Below are 15,544 nucleotides of genomic sequence, written 5' to 3'. Positions count from 1 at the left end.
ATTTCATATGGAAAACCAGCTAATTAAACACATTAGTTCATCTCTCTTGAGAATCTTTCCTGGGTAGATAAATGGATGGGTTGATGGGTCCTAGGTAGCCTATGATGCTCCAGAGATATGAATTAATAGGATATGCCCATCAAAGAAGTATACAGTCTAGTCTCTAAGGAATGAGAGAGAGAAATACACTAACAATTACATACAGAGTAGAGGAATCTGGGGGACAAGCATGAGACCCAACACAGCTAGGAAGTTTGGGTATTCTTCCTGAAACAGTGATGCCAAAAGTAGGGTTTTTCAGAGGAGGGAGATTGTACCTCTCCTTGGAGGGAAAAAAAATGGACCAGCTAAGGGAAAAATTTGCATGACTATGGAGACGTAAGACAAACATTTGATGAATCACTTGCTTTGATGTGCCTGAACATAAAGCAATGGAAGTAGTCACAGAAAATGAGGCTCCAGAGGCATACAATTCCAACATTTTGAGGGATTTTGCATATTAAGAAGACCTTAAACTTTATTCTGAAAGATATTCAGAATTTCAGACAAAGTGGTAACATGAGCCTGACATTTTAAATCTCTCTCTAAAAACGGTGGAGAATGGATTAGAGGAAGACCTGGCTACAGCTAGGAGAGCCAAGAATTTAGGCAGGATACAAAATGGGCCTGAAGGCAAGTAATGGGAATGGAAGAGGGAGGGGTACAGAAAGTAGACAGAGTCTACTGTGGGTTGTAGCTGAGGGGTTTTGAGAAGTGAGGCAGTGGAAGGGTCTAGGATGATTCTCAGGTTTCTGGCATGGGTGTCAATGGTAGTAAAGGGTGATACTATTCCTTTATGAAAAGAAAATGAGACTGGAAGCATGATTTAGGGTAAATATGATGGTTTTGAGAATCCATTTCTATTCAATAGGATGTCCAATGGGAATTTTATTTATTTTTTTAGACAGAGTCTCACTCTATCACCCAGGCTGGAGTGCAGTGACACAATTATAGCTAACTGCAGCCTTGAACTTCTGGGATCAAGTGATCCTCCTGCCTCAGCCTCCCAAGTAGTTGGCATTACAGGTGTGTGCTGCCATGCCTGGCTAATTCTTGGGCTTTGTTTTGTTTTTTGGCATAGAGTCTTGCTATGTTACTCAGCCTTTTAATACATGGCTGCGGTGTTCAGTTGAGTGGTTGGGACAGGAGAGCATGTATTTAGGAGTCATTGTGTAGAAGTGATACGTGAATTCATAGGGGTGCCATTCAGGAAGAGGGGGTAAAGTTAGAAAAATAAGGTCAGAGGATGGAGTCCTGGGGCACGCAGAATTTAAAAGGCAAATAGAATAAGGGAAACCTTCAAAGGTTAATGAGAGGAGCCTAGAGAGGTACCAGGAAGACCATGGTAACTTGGTGTGACAGAAGTTAAGGGAAAAGTTTCAAAGAATACATGATCAAACTCAAAAAAGGTGAGAGCAAAAAAATGTCAACTGGACTGAACATGAAAGGAGTTAGCTCCATGTAGTGGTGGCAGTGAAAGTTAGAAGGGACTGGGTGGAGAGCTATCTATGGAGGATGACAATAATGAAATGTTCTTTAAAGATGAAGGAAGGGGGAGAGATAGGGTATTATGGAAAGATTATTATCTTTGTTAGTAACCAGTTTATTGTTCAACAATCCTTCCTATTAGGAAGTTTTTTATGTCCAATATATTGCTTTTTACATTTTTTAAAAGATGAAAATGTTAATGTTACTGTATTTTTGTTCTGAACGAAATAAATTTGCAAGTATCATGTTCATTACACAGAGGTTGGTTTATTTACTTTTAAATTACAACAACCATGACAAAAAAAACTGTGCAAATGATTTCAGCTCACTGGGGTTGGGATTATTTACGAATACCTGTAAACAGTTTTACCAAAAGAGATTTCTCTTACCATATGTTTAGATATCCCAAAGGAAAAATCTGATTCTAAGTGTTAATAACAGGGGAAGGCAGTTGTGTCATCTCTGAATTGGTATTTTAAAATGTTAAGTCTAAAGTTGTTCCAATGAAATATGCTTTCTAGAATGTTGGAAGGACTTACTTCCATTATATCTAATAGCTTTTCCATATAGATTGGTGTTATATTTATCATCTGTTTAAGTTTTGCTATGTTCTTCAATAAGATCTTAAGACTTGCTTTCTTTAGGTTTTGCGTCTTTCTTGTTAAATTTATTCTAAGCATTTTACAGGTTTTTTCTTCTTTTGGTAAGTGGGAATTTGTTTACATTTATTTTTCTAACTTATCACTAGGAAAGAGAAAATTATTTCGGAATATTTATCTTATACTACCTAAACATATCTTATGAACACTATTTTAGTAAAGTTTCTTGAGCTTTCTAATATACATATCATATGATTTTCCAGTAAAGATCATTTTGTCTTCCAAAAAATGTTTTCTACCAAAGGACAAGAAGGATTATAGTTCAAGGCAAATGTCATTTGGAATGGCTTCTTTAAGTGTTAAGCATTTTAACAACATCTGTTCTTAGAGCAAAACAACCTGAAATCACTTTGGAAGAGAAAACTCACAAGGAAGCACAATTCTTTAGACAACATCTGGCATGAATTACTTTATTAATTTTCTTTTATTTACTAGTCTTTATTTGATGGTGGCAATGCTTTTTTCAGAGCAAGAATCGATGCAACCATAACTCTTCTCTCATCTATGGTTCATTTTCCTCTTATATAAGACAAAGAAAGGGTCTGAAGGAAAGTTGCTTTATGTTTTGCTATATTTGCAATCCCCCTGTTTTGTTTCAGGGACCTCCAGGACCCGGAGGAGAGGCAGGGAATCAAGGCCATTTGGGAAGCCAAGGAAATAAAGTAGGTCACATTCTTTATACTCACCAAAGTTGAGGTTTTCTGCTCAAGAGAACTCTTATATTAGCCAGAGCCCTTTCAACACAAACGAGGACACATTTTCTGGTCCCTAAACCCTGGCTTGATTCTTAGACAGCCAGCAACCTCTAAGGACATGGGTGTGGACCTGGATGAGATCAGGGATTCCAGCTCAGTGTAATTTCAGAGGGGAGGGATACACCCTATTGGAGCTGAGGGATCTCAGGGAACAAGGGATATTCTGGGGCAGGCCTTCGTTTTTCTCTTCCAGTCTCTCTTAATTTCCTCCCGCCACCTCTTTTTTTTACTTCCTTTCTTTCCTCTATTTGCACAAACTTTTGGTAAGACCAAAGGCCTTTAAGACCAAGGCACTATACTGAGCATTCAGTTGGGCTGAAGAATCAGCTCCAGGAGAGACACCTTTGTTTTGGTCATTGATTGCACCCTCCATGCTTAGAACAGTGCTTGGCATGTAATATATGCTTAGTAAATATTGAATAAATGAATTCGTGGGTGGCATAATATATATGACATGAAACCAACCCCAAAGAATATTTTCATAACAATCTATGACGTGAAATAGAGATAAGGGGCTAAAATGGAGGTTTAAATAGCATTATTAGAAGTATTTCTGGGATGGGAAAGGAGGCATCATAGAAAATACAGACTTTGAGTAGAACTTAGATGATAAAAATTTTGGCAAGCAGAGAAGGGAATGGGGGAGGACTGTAATGAGAAAAAAACGTGTGAAGGAAGGCACAAGGTTGTGCCTGAAAATCCTGAAACAGGAGGTACCTAGGCATGAAAAATGATCCTGTCTGGCAGGACAAAAACAACAAGAGAGACTGTGGTGAATTTATTCAGTGGCCAGCACAGTATTGTCTAAAACTTTTGAATGGAGTGGATGAACACAGCCAGACTTTTGGAAGATTTTAAATAGTCAATTCAGTGTAGAAATATTATGAAGCCTAGGCCGTGCGTGGTGCTCACCCCTGTAATCCCAGCACTTTAGGAAGCTGAGCCAGGCAGATGACTTGAGGTCAGGAGTTCCAGACCAGCCTAACCAACATGGTGAAACCCCGTCTCTACTAAAAATACAAAAATTAGCCAAGTGTGGTGGTACATGCCTGTAATCCCAGCTACTCAGGAGGCTAAGGCAGGGAGAATTGCTTGAACCCAGGAGGTGGAGGTTGTAATGAGTCAAGATCCTGCCACTGCACTCCAGCCTGGGTGACAGAGCGAGACTCCATCTCAAATCAATATTATGAAGCCTGAGAGATTGAAAGTTAGGAGAACAGTTGGTACACTCTTAGAGTCTCCAAGGCAAATGGTGATTAGGTGACTTGACAGGGTGAGGACTTAGCTTGTGATGATTCCTTAGAACTCTTCCAATAGGGGACTGAGGCAGAGAGGAGTGGGCTAGATGACTTGGATGTTTCTTATATGAGGGGTAACCCTATCACAGACATAGGAAAGTCATTAGGAAGAGTGAGTTTAAGAGGAAAGAAAATCACTTGGGGGGGATAGAGGAAAGGGTTTTTAGGTATAGTTGGATATGTAAATTTCAGAGTCATTTGGATTAAAAATAACTCTTGGTGATGCCTCTTTGTAAGAAGTCCAAGAGGAAACAAGACAATTATTAGGAAGGAAGGAAAATCAACAAAAAAGCACACTGGATTTTGAGTAGAGTTCAAGAAGGGAGGTGAAGAGTATCAACTGGTAAAGAAAAGTTAAGGAGGGGAGGAGTGGAGAGGCCATGATATCTGGTGGCTAAGATATTCTAAAGAACAGTTTCAAAAGTGTAGCAATTGAGAGGAGAGAAAGGGAGACAGACTGCAAAGGACCAAGAAATGTGTGAGGAGAAAATGGATTAAAATCTGTAAACTACTCTTTGGAAAACTTAGGCCTTTAAGGGGAAGAGGAAGACTACTTATACTGGCAAGGTCTAGGAAAGGTTGATGTGGGATATTGGTTTGTTTTTAATGACAGGAGAGACCAGCATGTTTATAATCAGAGGAGAAAGCCAGGGAGAAAAGAGGAGATTGAAAATGTAAGAAAGAGTAGACAGAGTAGATGATTAACAGAGAAATTTGGCAAAGAGGATGAGCTTGAAGGCATAAGAAAAAGGGGTTAACTTTGTACTGAAGAATTGTTCAAGGCTGATATGATGGAGTCCAGCAGTTGAGTGTTGCAGAGACAGTTAATTGGAGGATGTAACAAGATAAGTGGATGACAAGAACAATCAACTGCAAAAGGAAGGGACTTCTCTGGCATGTAGTGTAGCAATATATGGCGTGTAATCAGGAAATCAAAGTTTGGAACAAAGACAGTGCTGCCTTCTTGCCCCTGAAGAAGGCTCTAGGGGAAGTGGTGTCACCGGTAAAAATAAAGTTTCTCTTACCAGGGGTAGACATAGATAAAGGGATCCTAGAGTAGGATGGAGGTGACCATGGGGAAGTAGATAAACAGGAGGAGGGAAGTTGTGCCTTAGAAGATCATTATTAATACAAAAGACTTGGTGGGGGGTCCGGGGGGGGGTAGTCAAGAATTTAGATGGCAAGTGCCCCAAAGAAAACCCAAATCCTCTGTACTGCCCTAGGGTGGACTGGGCACTCTGGACTCATGATTCACTGAGATAAACCTCAAACACTTACCCCTACCTTACTCCAGTAAGTTCAGATTTCCAGGAGGCAAGTAACCTGGCAGTTAATCCTGGGCTCAACACTTGTCTCTACCAATAACCAACCATGTGGCCCTAGACAAACCATATGACTTTCCTTGTTTCCTTATCGTAAGGCAGATGTTCTGAAATTTTAGTGTGCATGTGAATCAGCTGAGAAGCTTATGTAAAAGCACCTATTTTGGGTTCCACTTACCAGAGTCTAATCCAATGGGATCCAAGAATTTTCTTGACGCATGAACCCTGGATGCAGCAGGTGGTCCCCACATGTCACTTTGAGAACCACTGTACTAAAAGGCATCAAGGCAGATGATCTCCTGCTTCCCTTTCATAGAATCCTATTCTTCGTCGCCCCCAGAGCAGTGCTGGTGGTCACTTGTCCATTTTCCCTTATGTTGCTTTTCTGTCCCTAAAAAAGATTTATTAATTCCCCATCTTTTAAGTGTAGGTTGCACACACTTGCACACTCTATCTTCCAAAGAGTACAGTATAGAAGGGGAGGGAGACAGAGAGTAGCTTGGCATTAGGGAAACTTGACTGCCATTATCTCAACCAGAAGATCAAGGTTAACATCAACAGTGATGTCATGTTGATTATATATACCCTTAATATAATGTGATGAGAATGGCCTTTTACCTGTGTAATCTTCCTCCCCCAAACCCATAAGCCCAGTCTAATCAGAAAAACAGCAATGGGGAATATGCTACAGAATGCCTGGCCAATACTTCTCAAAATGGTCGAGGTTATCAAAAAGGGTGGAGAAACAGTCCCAGTTTAAAGGAGCCGAAGGAGACATACCATGCGGATCCTGGATGGGATCCTGGAATAGGAAAGGAATATCAGGTTAAAAAAAGAAAAAATCTGAATAAAGTATGGGCTTTAGTTAATAATAATAAATCAGTATTGATTCAGTGGTGACAAATGTACCCTACAAATACAACTAGTGTAATGTAATGTTAAAAATAGGGGCAAATTGATGTGAATATATAGGAACTTTCTGTATTATGTTCACAACATTTCTATAAATTTAAAACTATTCCAAAATTAAAATTGTTACCTTTTAATAAAAAGGAGTTAACCTTCCTCTGTAAACCTGTGTTGATTTCCCATGTAGCTGAACTTCCCTCAACATAATACTGAGATTGATTAATAACCCACAGTAAATGTTCTACTAGTCAGAAGTTAGCAACTATTGCCAGGATATCATGCTCCCTTGGTTAACTTAATTCTCCCTCAGAATATTAAAACTAGATTAATCAATCTGCCATCTTTGCAGGGGCCAGATGATTTGCATGAATCATCCTGGAAACGATTTTGTTATTTTTTTAAAAACAGTACAGAGCTTTTCTCTTGACTCATCTTCATGGCATTGAGCTGCTAAGATGGCAACTTGCACTAAACAATAAATCATGCTTGCTGAGGCTTCACTAACAATGGAGGACACCTCCCTGGCCAACAGCATTTCCTCTTGTATCACTTGCACAACACACAGTTCTGGGCACAAACCCATTGTTGTGCGTGATCCACACAGGTGAACTGAATTAGTGCCATCATTTCTATTCTAATTTCCAACCTAAAAACAATCTCTGTTTAACAGGGAGAACCTGGAGATCTGGGAGAAAAAGGAGCTATTGGCTTTCCTGGTCCTCGTGGCTTGCAGGTTTGTATTTTGTCACCAGTTTTCATCTGGTTCTTGGAATCTTTTAGTTCAGTAGATATCTGGCGTGGTTCTCTGAAGAGAGTTTTAAGGATACGATCCTGATGAAGTTTTATGGTTTTCTAGAAATTAAGAGGGATATTGTCCTCATCTTAGTTCTTTGGCCAGCTTTCCCAACGTGGCAATTCCCCAGGTGCCAAACATCATGGCCAGAATGCTCCTGAAGCCAAATAGTAAAATGAACAAAACTTGTCTTCAGCAATCCCATAACCCTTTTCCCAGCCTTTCCTTTTATCAGAGCCTCTTCATCAGAAATCCATTCCATCCTTCCCCCATTGCTCAGGGTTTCTACAAGGGTCAGACAGTAGCCAATACCGGGGCATTTACTTCTTGTTTTTGTCTAGCAAAGCGAAAATGGTATTAAAATCCAAGTGGTATCGGGGAGAGGTAATACTACTGTCTCCCCTTACTGAAAGATTATTATATGCCTGATTTTTTGTTCATGTAATCCTCATAACAACATATGAGTAGGTATAATTATTATTCCCAGCTTACAGATGGGAATACCTAGGGACAGTGCATTGTCTGTATCTGTTACTAACAATTGCTAGTTAGTTAGTACTACTATCATAAAATGTTGGTGGTCAGCCCCAGAAGTAGAATCCTGTGTCCTGGTTTTCCTTTATCAAACCAAAAAGCTGGCAATCTTGTCCTGTTGAGGAATAAGCCTGTCTCTATCTGTAGTCTGGGATGTTGGTAATCAGTTGCTCTGTTTACAGGGCGATGATGGCAGTCCAGGTTATGGTAGTGTCGGACGCAAAGGAGCAAAGGTAAGTCACATCTGCTGGAAGCTGGATGTTTCCATTTATTTTTTGTTGCTGGTTTTGTTTGCCACATTTAAGAGAAAAAGGGAAGCAGGGAATAAGGCAATCTTGGACAGTCAGAAATATATTTTGATAATTTATTTGCTGATATCCCGTGAGGAATGTGGTAGAAAAGAATGTGAGATGGTTTAAGGTGCAGGCAACAATTGAAACTTGAAAATAAATTTTCTGTTTTTTTTGCAGTGATGTGTGGCCCTAGTCTGACTTGTTCCAGCCTGAACAGTGCATGTAATCTTAGCCGCTCTAGACTCAAGTTTACTCAGGGAAGCATTCCAAAATTAGTCCTCTTCTTATTATGTTTGATTTAGCCAGTAGTGAGAGGTTGTGCAGGAGTTTTCTAAATGTACTGGGCCAAGCAATAACTTAAAAATAAAACTGTACATCAGAATAGTAAGTTGATATTGTCACTGAATATTTAGGTGGCTGGAACTGAGAGAGAAGTTTACCAAGACCAGTGATTTCTGTATACTAAGAATTACCACTAAGAAGTCAGAATGAAAAAGATCCCACCATAATTACAAAATACAGAAAACATAATACAGTTAAGGATATCATGTCTGCAAAATGTTTGAGACCTATGACAGTGAATTGCTGAGACAGAAAAAAGAATTCGATAAATGAAGAGGCATTCCAAGATCTTGTTGGAAAGTTTCAAATATTGAAGGATGAACATAATTCCAAGTGAAATCCCAATGGGAATAATGCAGGAGGCCATCTGGAAGAATAAAGAACCAAAAACTAGAACAATTTGAAAAATAAAACTAATGAATGAGGGATTTCCAGTGAAATGTTCATTAGAACAGAGAACAGTTAATATTCCGTAGTATAATCCCTTAATATCTTACAGGAAGGGAAATATTAAGTAGCCTGTGGCATTGGAACATTAGCCACCCTATAAAATGAATGTATATGAAATTTATAATTATGTAAAGAAATTTTTGTGACAATTTCAAGTAAAAATTTAGAATATACTCAGAAAAAACAGTCATCCCAATTGTGCTACATTGTACTTTTAAAAGTTAAAAGGAAATTACAACAAAATGTGTATAATCACTCTGGGCAGTAAGATTTTGGTGATTTTTCTTCTTTCTATTTTTTTGATTTTATACATGTTTGAGGATTTATTATAATCAGGAAATGAACTTTATTTTAAATTAATTATATAGGTTTTTTTTATCCAGTAGGGATTATTAAATCTCTTCAATTATAGTCTTTGAATGAAGTAAGCAGAGGACCCTAAAATGAATGATCAAGTTTAGACTCTCCATAGGTTTTCCAAATTTCTCCATGGAAATCCGTTTTAAGATCTTCTCAGAGACACATGGCCAAGTGACCACCTGTGCCGTTACAAAAGAAGGAAAGCCGAGTTGTAACTTTTCAGATGTATACTTTTAAACAGCTAGGTAGTTATGATATATTGATGAAACCCTTAAATACTTTAACTTATAAATCAGAGTTTGTTTCTCAAATACTGCTATTTCACTTCCAGATTTCAATTGTTTTGGCCCTTCCTTAATTCAGAGGTACCAAAACTACAGAGGGCCGCAGGTAAAATGAAAGTCAATGTAAACTTCATTGGGTGATGTGTGCCTGTATTAATCTTCCCTCCTGTCCATTACAGGGACAAGGAGGATTCCCTGGAGAAAGTGGACCTAAGGTACCGTATGCTTCCTAGTAACTAGAGATCAGTCAGAAATACTTCTGGAGGTTATGTAATGTATCCTAGGCCAGTAGAAGAACAGCTAATGACAAATAAATTTCCTGCCTTTGTGGAGAGAAGGAGGGAAGAAGGAAATAGACCAATATTTTTTCAATTTTTAAGATTATGCATTTGTTTAGGAGTATAAGACTTAAAAAGTATTTCTAGTTTTTTAATTAATATGAGAAGATAGAAAACTTATCCTTTTTTTCCTTAAATTTACTCCTTCCCTCTATCATATATATTTTCTTATTTACTCAAAGAAAAGTATAATGTAAGGCCGGGGACGGTGGCTTATGCCTGTAATCCCAGCACTTTGGGAGGCCAAGGCAGGTGGATCACTTGAGGTCAGGGGTTCAAGACCAGCCTGGCCAACATGGCAAAACCCCATCTCTACTAAAATACAAAAATTAGCTGGGCATGGTGGTGCATGCCTGTAGTCCTAGCTACTCAGGAATCTGAAGTGGGAGGATCACTTGAACCCAGGAGACAGAGGTTGTAGTAAGCAGAGATCGCTCCACTGCACTCCAGCTTGAGTGACAGAGCAAGACTCTGTCTCCAAAAAAATAAAAGTATAATGTAAAGAAAAAGTTACTTGATTTCACCTGTCTCAATTTTCCCACTATGTTTGTAAATCATCTTTAGATAACTAGTTAGCAATGACATCTTCTACCTTGGAGATACCACTTTTTCTAGAAACCCTTACTGAACTCAGAAAATGTCAGGTCCTATAATAGAGTCGGAGGATAAAGTAAAGAACAAAGTTCATTTCTCCAAAGAACCAGTGTTCTCGTTGGGCAGACAGCAAAGTGAAACAATGCTGATGCGGTGTGCTATGTAGAGGGTTACACAAATGGAAACACACACACTCACTTCAAAGAAGACTGTTAAAAATGCATATGAAAAATGTCTTCATGTTAGAATCAGTTTAAAGATGCACATATATTAAGTATGTATATGTTTGATTTTAATAACTATTTTACTTTAATGAATGTATTTAGGGTGAGACTGGGGACCCTGGTGGTCCAGGAGAGACCGGGCTGAAGGGAGCTAGAGGCAAAACGGTAAGCTCCTTAGATTCCAATTGCTGACAACCTCACTACATTGGGAAGTCCTCCTTCATGCATTTACAGTAATTTGAGTCGTCTTTTGTTACCAGTGACTTGCAAAATGCATGTTTTTCTATTAAGGCAAACTTGGGGAAGGGGGAATGGATATTCATCTCTCAATGCCAGTGCAAAAACCATGAACTGTTTGCTTTTAGTGAGCAAGTTCACCTGTTCTAGCTGCCAGGGTACCATACTTAACACTGGTAATACGATTTTTTAAAAGAAATCCTTGTGATTCAAAACAGTTTTTGCACTGCCAAAATGTAGTTAATTTAATCCTGTCTCACTGGCAGGTTTACTGCAACCTAATGCCCACTGGCATCTTGTCTTCACTATTCAGGTTTTGTTAATCTACTTTTAGATATAAATTCTGCATAGAGATATATGCAGAAAGGTCGTCTTCCCATTTAGCTCAAGGAGGTTATCTCTTGAGCTTTGTGAGAAAGTTTGTTTGCTATGTAACTGAGTAGGTCTATATTCTGTAGAGGGGCTTAGATATTGTCTAGTGGTTTGAGTCACTTGGAATAAACAAAGGTCTCCAGTACAGTTCATCTCGTAGGCTTGCCTTGGGTTCCTGTGGATTAAGAATGGGTTTCTTGCATTTGCTGACTCTCTATATATATTAGACTGTGTATAAGTGAGAATGCTGTTTTAGTTTTTTAAAAGACAATCCTAAGATAATTGTCTCTTGATACAGCAATTATCTTTTTTCTTCAGAACAGCACTGATCAGGCAGCCTGGTCTTAATTCATCGTGTCAATTAGCAAGAATTTTAAAAGTCTGATAAAAATGTATACTTGAAATGGTTTTCCAGTTTTGTCTTCATAGCTCATTTTGCTCTGATCTATTTTTGTTTCTACAAACTATACGATCTTTATGTATAGATATTACTTGTGTAGGCTTTAGGGGTACAAAATCAGGAAACTTCTTCTTCCTTCTCCTCCCCCTCCCCCTCCCCTTCCTCCTCCCCTTCCTCCTCCCCTTCCTCTCCCCTTCCTCCTCCCCTTCCTCCTCCCCTTCCTCCTCCCCTTCCTCCTCCCCTTCCTCCTCCCCTTCCTCCTCCCCTTCCTCCTCCCCTTCCTCCTCCCCTCCTCCTCCCCTTCCTCTTCCTCCTCTCCTACTCTTCTTCCTCCTCCCCACCGAGAACTGCTTCCCAGCTATAATGCTTGTCCTCATACATGTTTTTGGACGGCTATCCATTAACATTATGCTCTAAAAAAAGATGAAGACAGATACAATTAGAAAAATAATTGGAAAAGACTTTCAAATTAATCCAGATGTCATCTGCATTGAAGTATCTCTGGATCATTTATTTCCCTTGGCTTATTAATGAAGAAGTTTAACCTTGAACATCAGAAGCATGCTAAGAAGTTCATGGTTGGATTCCTCCCCACAAAGGCACATTAATCATTTTTAAAGACAATAAACGAATGGGAAACAAACTTTTTCTGCTGGCCTTTGAAAATATTTGAAAAAATTTTTTTTTGTTCTCCACATTGAACAATTTATCACTGTTTGTAACTTGCTCTTTCCACCCACCCAGCTACTTTTTCCACATTTACATTAATGTTTTTGGATTTGAAGTTGAAGTTTAGACACTGAAAAAGTCCAGGTTTTCTCGCTGAAAGAGCTGAAGTTTCTATTGGAAGATTTTGGTAAAACGTCAGCTTAAATTCTGAATGCTTCTTCAGTTCTCTTTGAATGATGATACTCCTCGTTTAAATTCTCTAAATCTTCACTTTGGGTTTTTTTTTCCTCAAAAAACATTTTTAAAATTTTGCCATGATTTTTAACCTGTTTTATTTTGTGTATACATGTATGTTTGTATGCATTTTGTTTTTCTTTTTACCACCTTTAAAAGCATGCACATAGTTTAAAGCAGGGTTTCTCCATCTCAGCGCTATTGACATTTTGGGCTGGATAAGGCTCTGTTGAGGGGCTGTCTTATGCATTGTAGAATGTTTCTCCACATCCTTGGCACCTACCCACTAGATTCCAGCATCAACTACCGTCTGTCCTCCGCACACCCCAGGTTATGACAATCAAAACCACCTTCAGACATTGCCATATGTCCCAGGGGAAAGAAAAGGAGGCAAAATTCTCCTTTGCTAAGAACCACTGGTTTAAAGAGTCAAATAACAAAGTTTATTATATTAAAAAAAAAAAAAATCCTTCACCCCCTCACTCCCATTTCCTTCTGCCCAGAAACAACAGCTTTCACTTCTGAACTGATTTGTCTCAGAATTGACAATATGTCTCTAAATGTCATACTTACATTCTTACTTTTTTGATTTATAAATTTTAAGCATTATGAACTGATTTCCTCCTGCTATAAAAGTTGCTGATGTACCTTTCTTGATTTTCACTTTATCTAAATCCTGTCTGAAAACATTTAGATGAGGCACGTATTCTCTCCAACTTAGTCCCAACACAGAGCCTTCCAACCTGACCCACCTGATGGAGATTTGTCTGTGGCTGGTGCCCAGCTGCCATACTGCAATCATCCTTCACCTTTACCCTTCCCTTTGTCTCTCTTCTGCACTGGATCTCTGCTTCTCATTCTTATTCTCAGATTCCTCCTGTTGGATTTCTCCCTTGTTTCATGGAAAACTCATCCAGTAGCCTGCTAAGAAGGGGTGAATGAAAGGTGTAGTTTTGGAAACAGCCACCATCGGAAAGGAATTTGTACTACCTTAGGATGTGATTGGATATTTTGGCTGGTATACAGTTCTGGGATGGAATTAATTTCTTGGAATTTGGAAGGCAGTCATTCCTCCATTATTTCTAGCTTCTTTTGTTGCTTGGGGAAGTCCAAAGCCATTCTGATTCCTTATGTGGCCAGTGTTCTCTCTCTGGCACCTTATTGCGTAATTTCTCTGCAGTGTTTTGCTATTTCCTGGGTTTTGTGAGTTGATGTCCATTTTTATCCATTTTCCTGGGCATTAGGTGGGTCCTTCATAGGCACTAGGAGCCTGGAAATATGTGTCCTCCAAAGAAGTGTTGGTCAATTATTTTGATGATGTCTTGCCCTCTATATTCTCTATTCTCTATTTATAAAATATCTGTTATTTGGTGTATTAGTATAGTCCTTTAATTTTCTTATTTTTTCTGTTCTATCCTCCAGTTTTTTGTCTTTTTGCTCTACTTTCTGGGAGAGTTTGTTGAGTTTCCTTACAGTGTTTCATACTTGAATTTTCAAGAGCTTGTGTTTGTTCTCTGAATGTTCCTTTTTATAGCGTACTTTTTTTGTTTCATGATTAAAATATCTTCTCTTACCTTTCCGAGAATATAAATATTTTTGTCTTTTTTACCCAACATAGTCGTTTCCTGCATTTTATTTTTCCTTTCTGTTTTGATCTCTATGACTCAGATGTTTCAGGAATGAGCTATTTCTTCATAGTTAAGAATTGAAGACAAAAAGACTGACTGGGGTCGGGCATGGTGGCTCACGCCTGTCATCCCTGTAATCTGGGAGGCCTAAACAGGCAGATTGCTTCAGCCCAGCAGTTTGAGACCAGCCTGGGCAACATGGTGAAACCCCGTCTCTACAAAAAATACAAGAATTAGCGAGGTGTGGTGGCATGTGCCTGTAGCCCCAGCTACCAGGGAAGCTGAGGCGTGAGGATCACCTGAGCCCAGGAAGTCTTGGCTGCATTGAGCTGAGATTGTACCACTGCATTCGAGCCTGTGTGAGACTGAGACCCTCAAAAAGAAAAAAAAAAAAAGCCACTGATTGGAAGCTCTGAGAGCATGAATGGGGCTTGTCAACTACCAGTTTTCCAAAGAGAGTGATCTAGCTAAAATCTTTCTTTAGCAAACCTCTGAAATCAATGCCTTTTGGTCTTTCTTCTTTGTCTAGTGAAGTTCTTCTGAAAAAACTTCTTAAAATTTCCTACCTGGAGAGTAAAGGTCTGGCTGCCAGCTTTCTAGGAGCCATATAGAAAAAGAGAGCTGGAGACTCTCACATTTACTATACATACCCTCATTTACTCTCCTTGTTTCGGATACTGTAGATTCTCAACTCAGCCTGGAGTCCCACCTTGGTTTTACCTCTGTTTGTTGCTAGGGTGTGAAAAGGGATATTCACCCAATCCTTGAGAATAGAGAGGAGATTTGGGGATTCCTAAAATGATTTTCACCTAAACACCTTTACTTCACCTCTCTCCCTCACCTCCACTTCTGGAGGTTCCCGGTGCGGCCAAATCCTCAGCCTTCTGGGACGTATGATATAAAACGCATTGGTTCTTGGCTTTCCCTGCTGCTGGCTTAGGATTCAACTTTCTCAGGTCTATTCAGTCATTTAACACTTACACATTTGCCTTCCAGCCTCACATTTTGTGGCTGTCATCTCCTTTCTCCTTCTCCCCACGATTTTTTTTTGCCTTTAAAATAATCTACTTACTGTCATTTTAGTAAGATACTGGAAAGGAATGAAAGTAAATACATGTGCTCAATCTGCTGTTTTTCTCCTTGGAGGTTAACCTTTATCTTCTAAATAAAAATACTTCATTTTTCACTCAACCAAGCACACTGTCAATATCATTAGAATGCTCAAAGGATATCAATCATTATTTACTGTTTTACAGGTAATGCTTTTACAAATTAAGTTGATTTTAAACTTCATTTTTTATTCCTGTAAAAGTTGTAAATCT

The 15,544-nt window shown here is 38.9% G+C and overlaps 1 protein-coding gene across 1 annotated transcript in view; it reads left to right on the top strand.

The window, feature by feature from the left end:
* The window catches only part of COL6A6 (collagen type VI alpha 6 chain), a 109,441-nt gene that overhangs the window by 57,449 nt on the left and 36,448 nt on the right, over positions 1–15,544 (top strand). Inside the window, exons 22-26 of the mRNA XM_033202296.1 lie at positions 2,786–2,848; positions 7,141–7,203; positions 7,980–8,030; positions 9,706–9,741; positions 10,785–10,847. Of these exons, the coding sequence (XP_033058187.1) occupies positions 2,786–2,848; positions 7,141–7,203; positions 7,980–8,030; positions 9,706–9,741; positions 10,785–10,847 (276 nt within the window). The remainder of the gene's footprint in view (positions 1–2,785; positions 2,849–7,140; positions 7,204–7,979; positions 8,031–9,705; positions 9,742–10,784; positions 10,848–15,544) is intronic.

This window comes from Trachypithecus francoisi, unplaced genomic scaffold (assembly GCF_009764315.1).
Source record: "Trachypithecus francoisi isolate TF-2019V2 unplaced genomic scaffold, Tfra_2.0 Lachesis_group0, whole genome shotgun sequence".
NCBI classification, from domain to species: domain Eukaryota; kingdom Metazoa; phylum Chordata; class Mammalia; order Primates; family Cercopithecidae; genus Trachypithecus; species Trachypithecus francoisi.
Note: the sequence above shows the minus strand (reverse complement) of the source record. Positions and strands in the feature narration are given on the sequence as shown.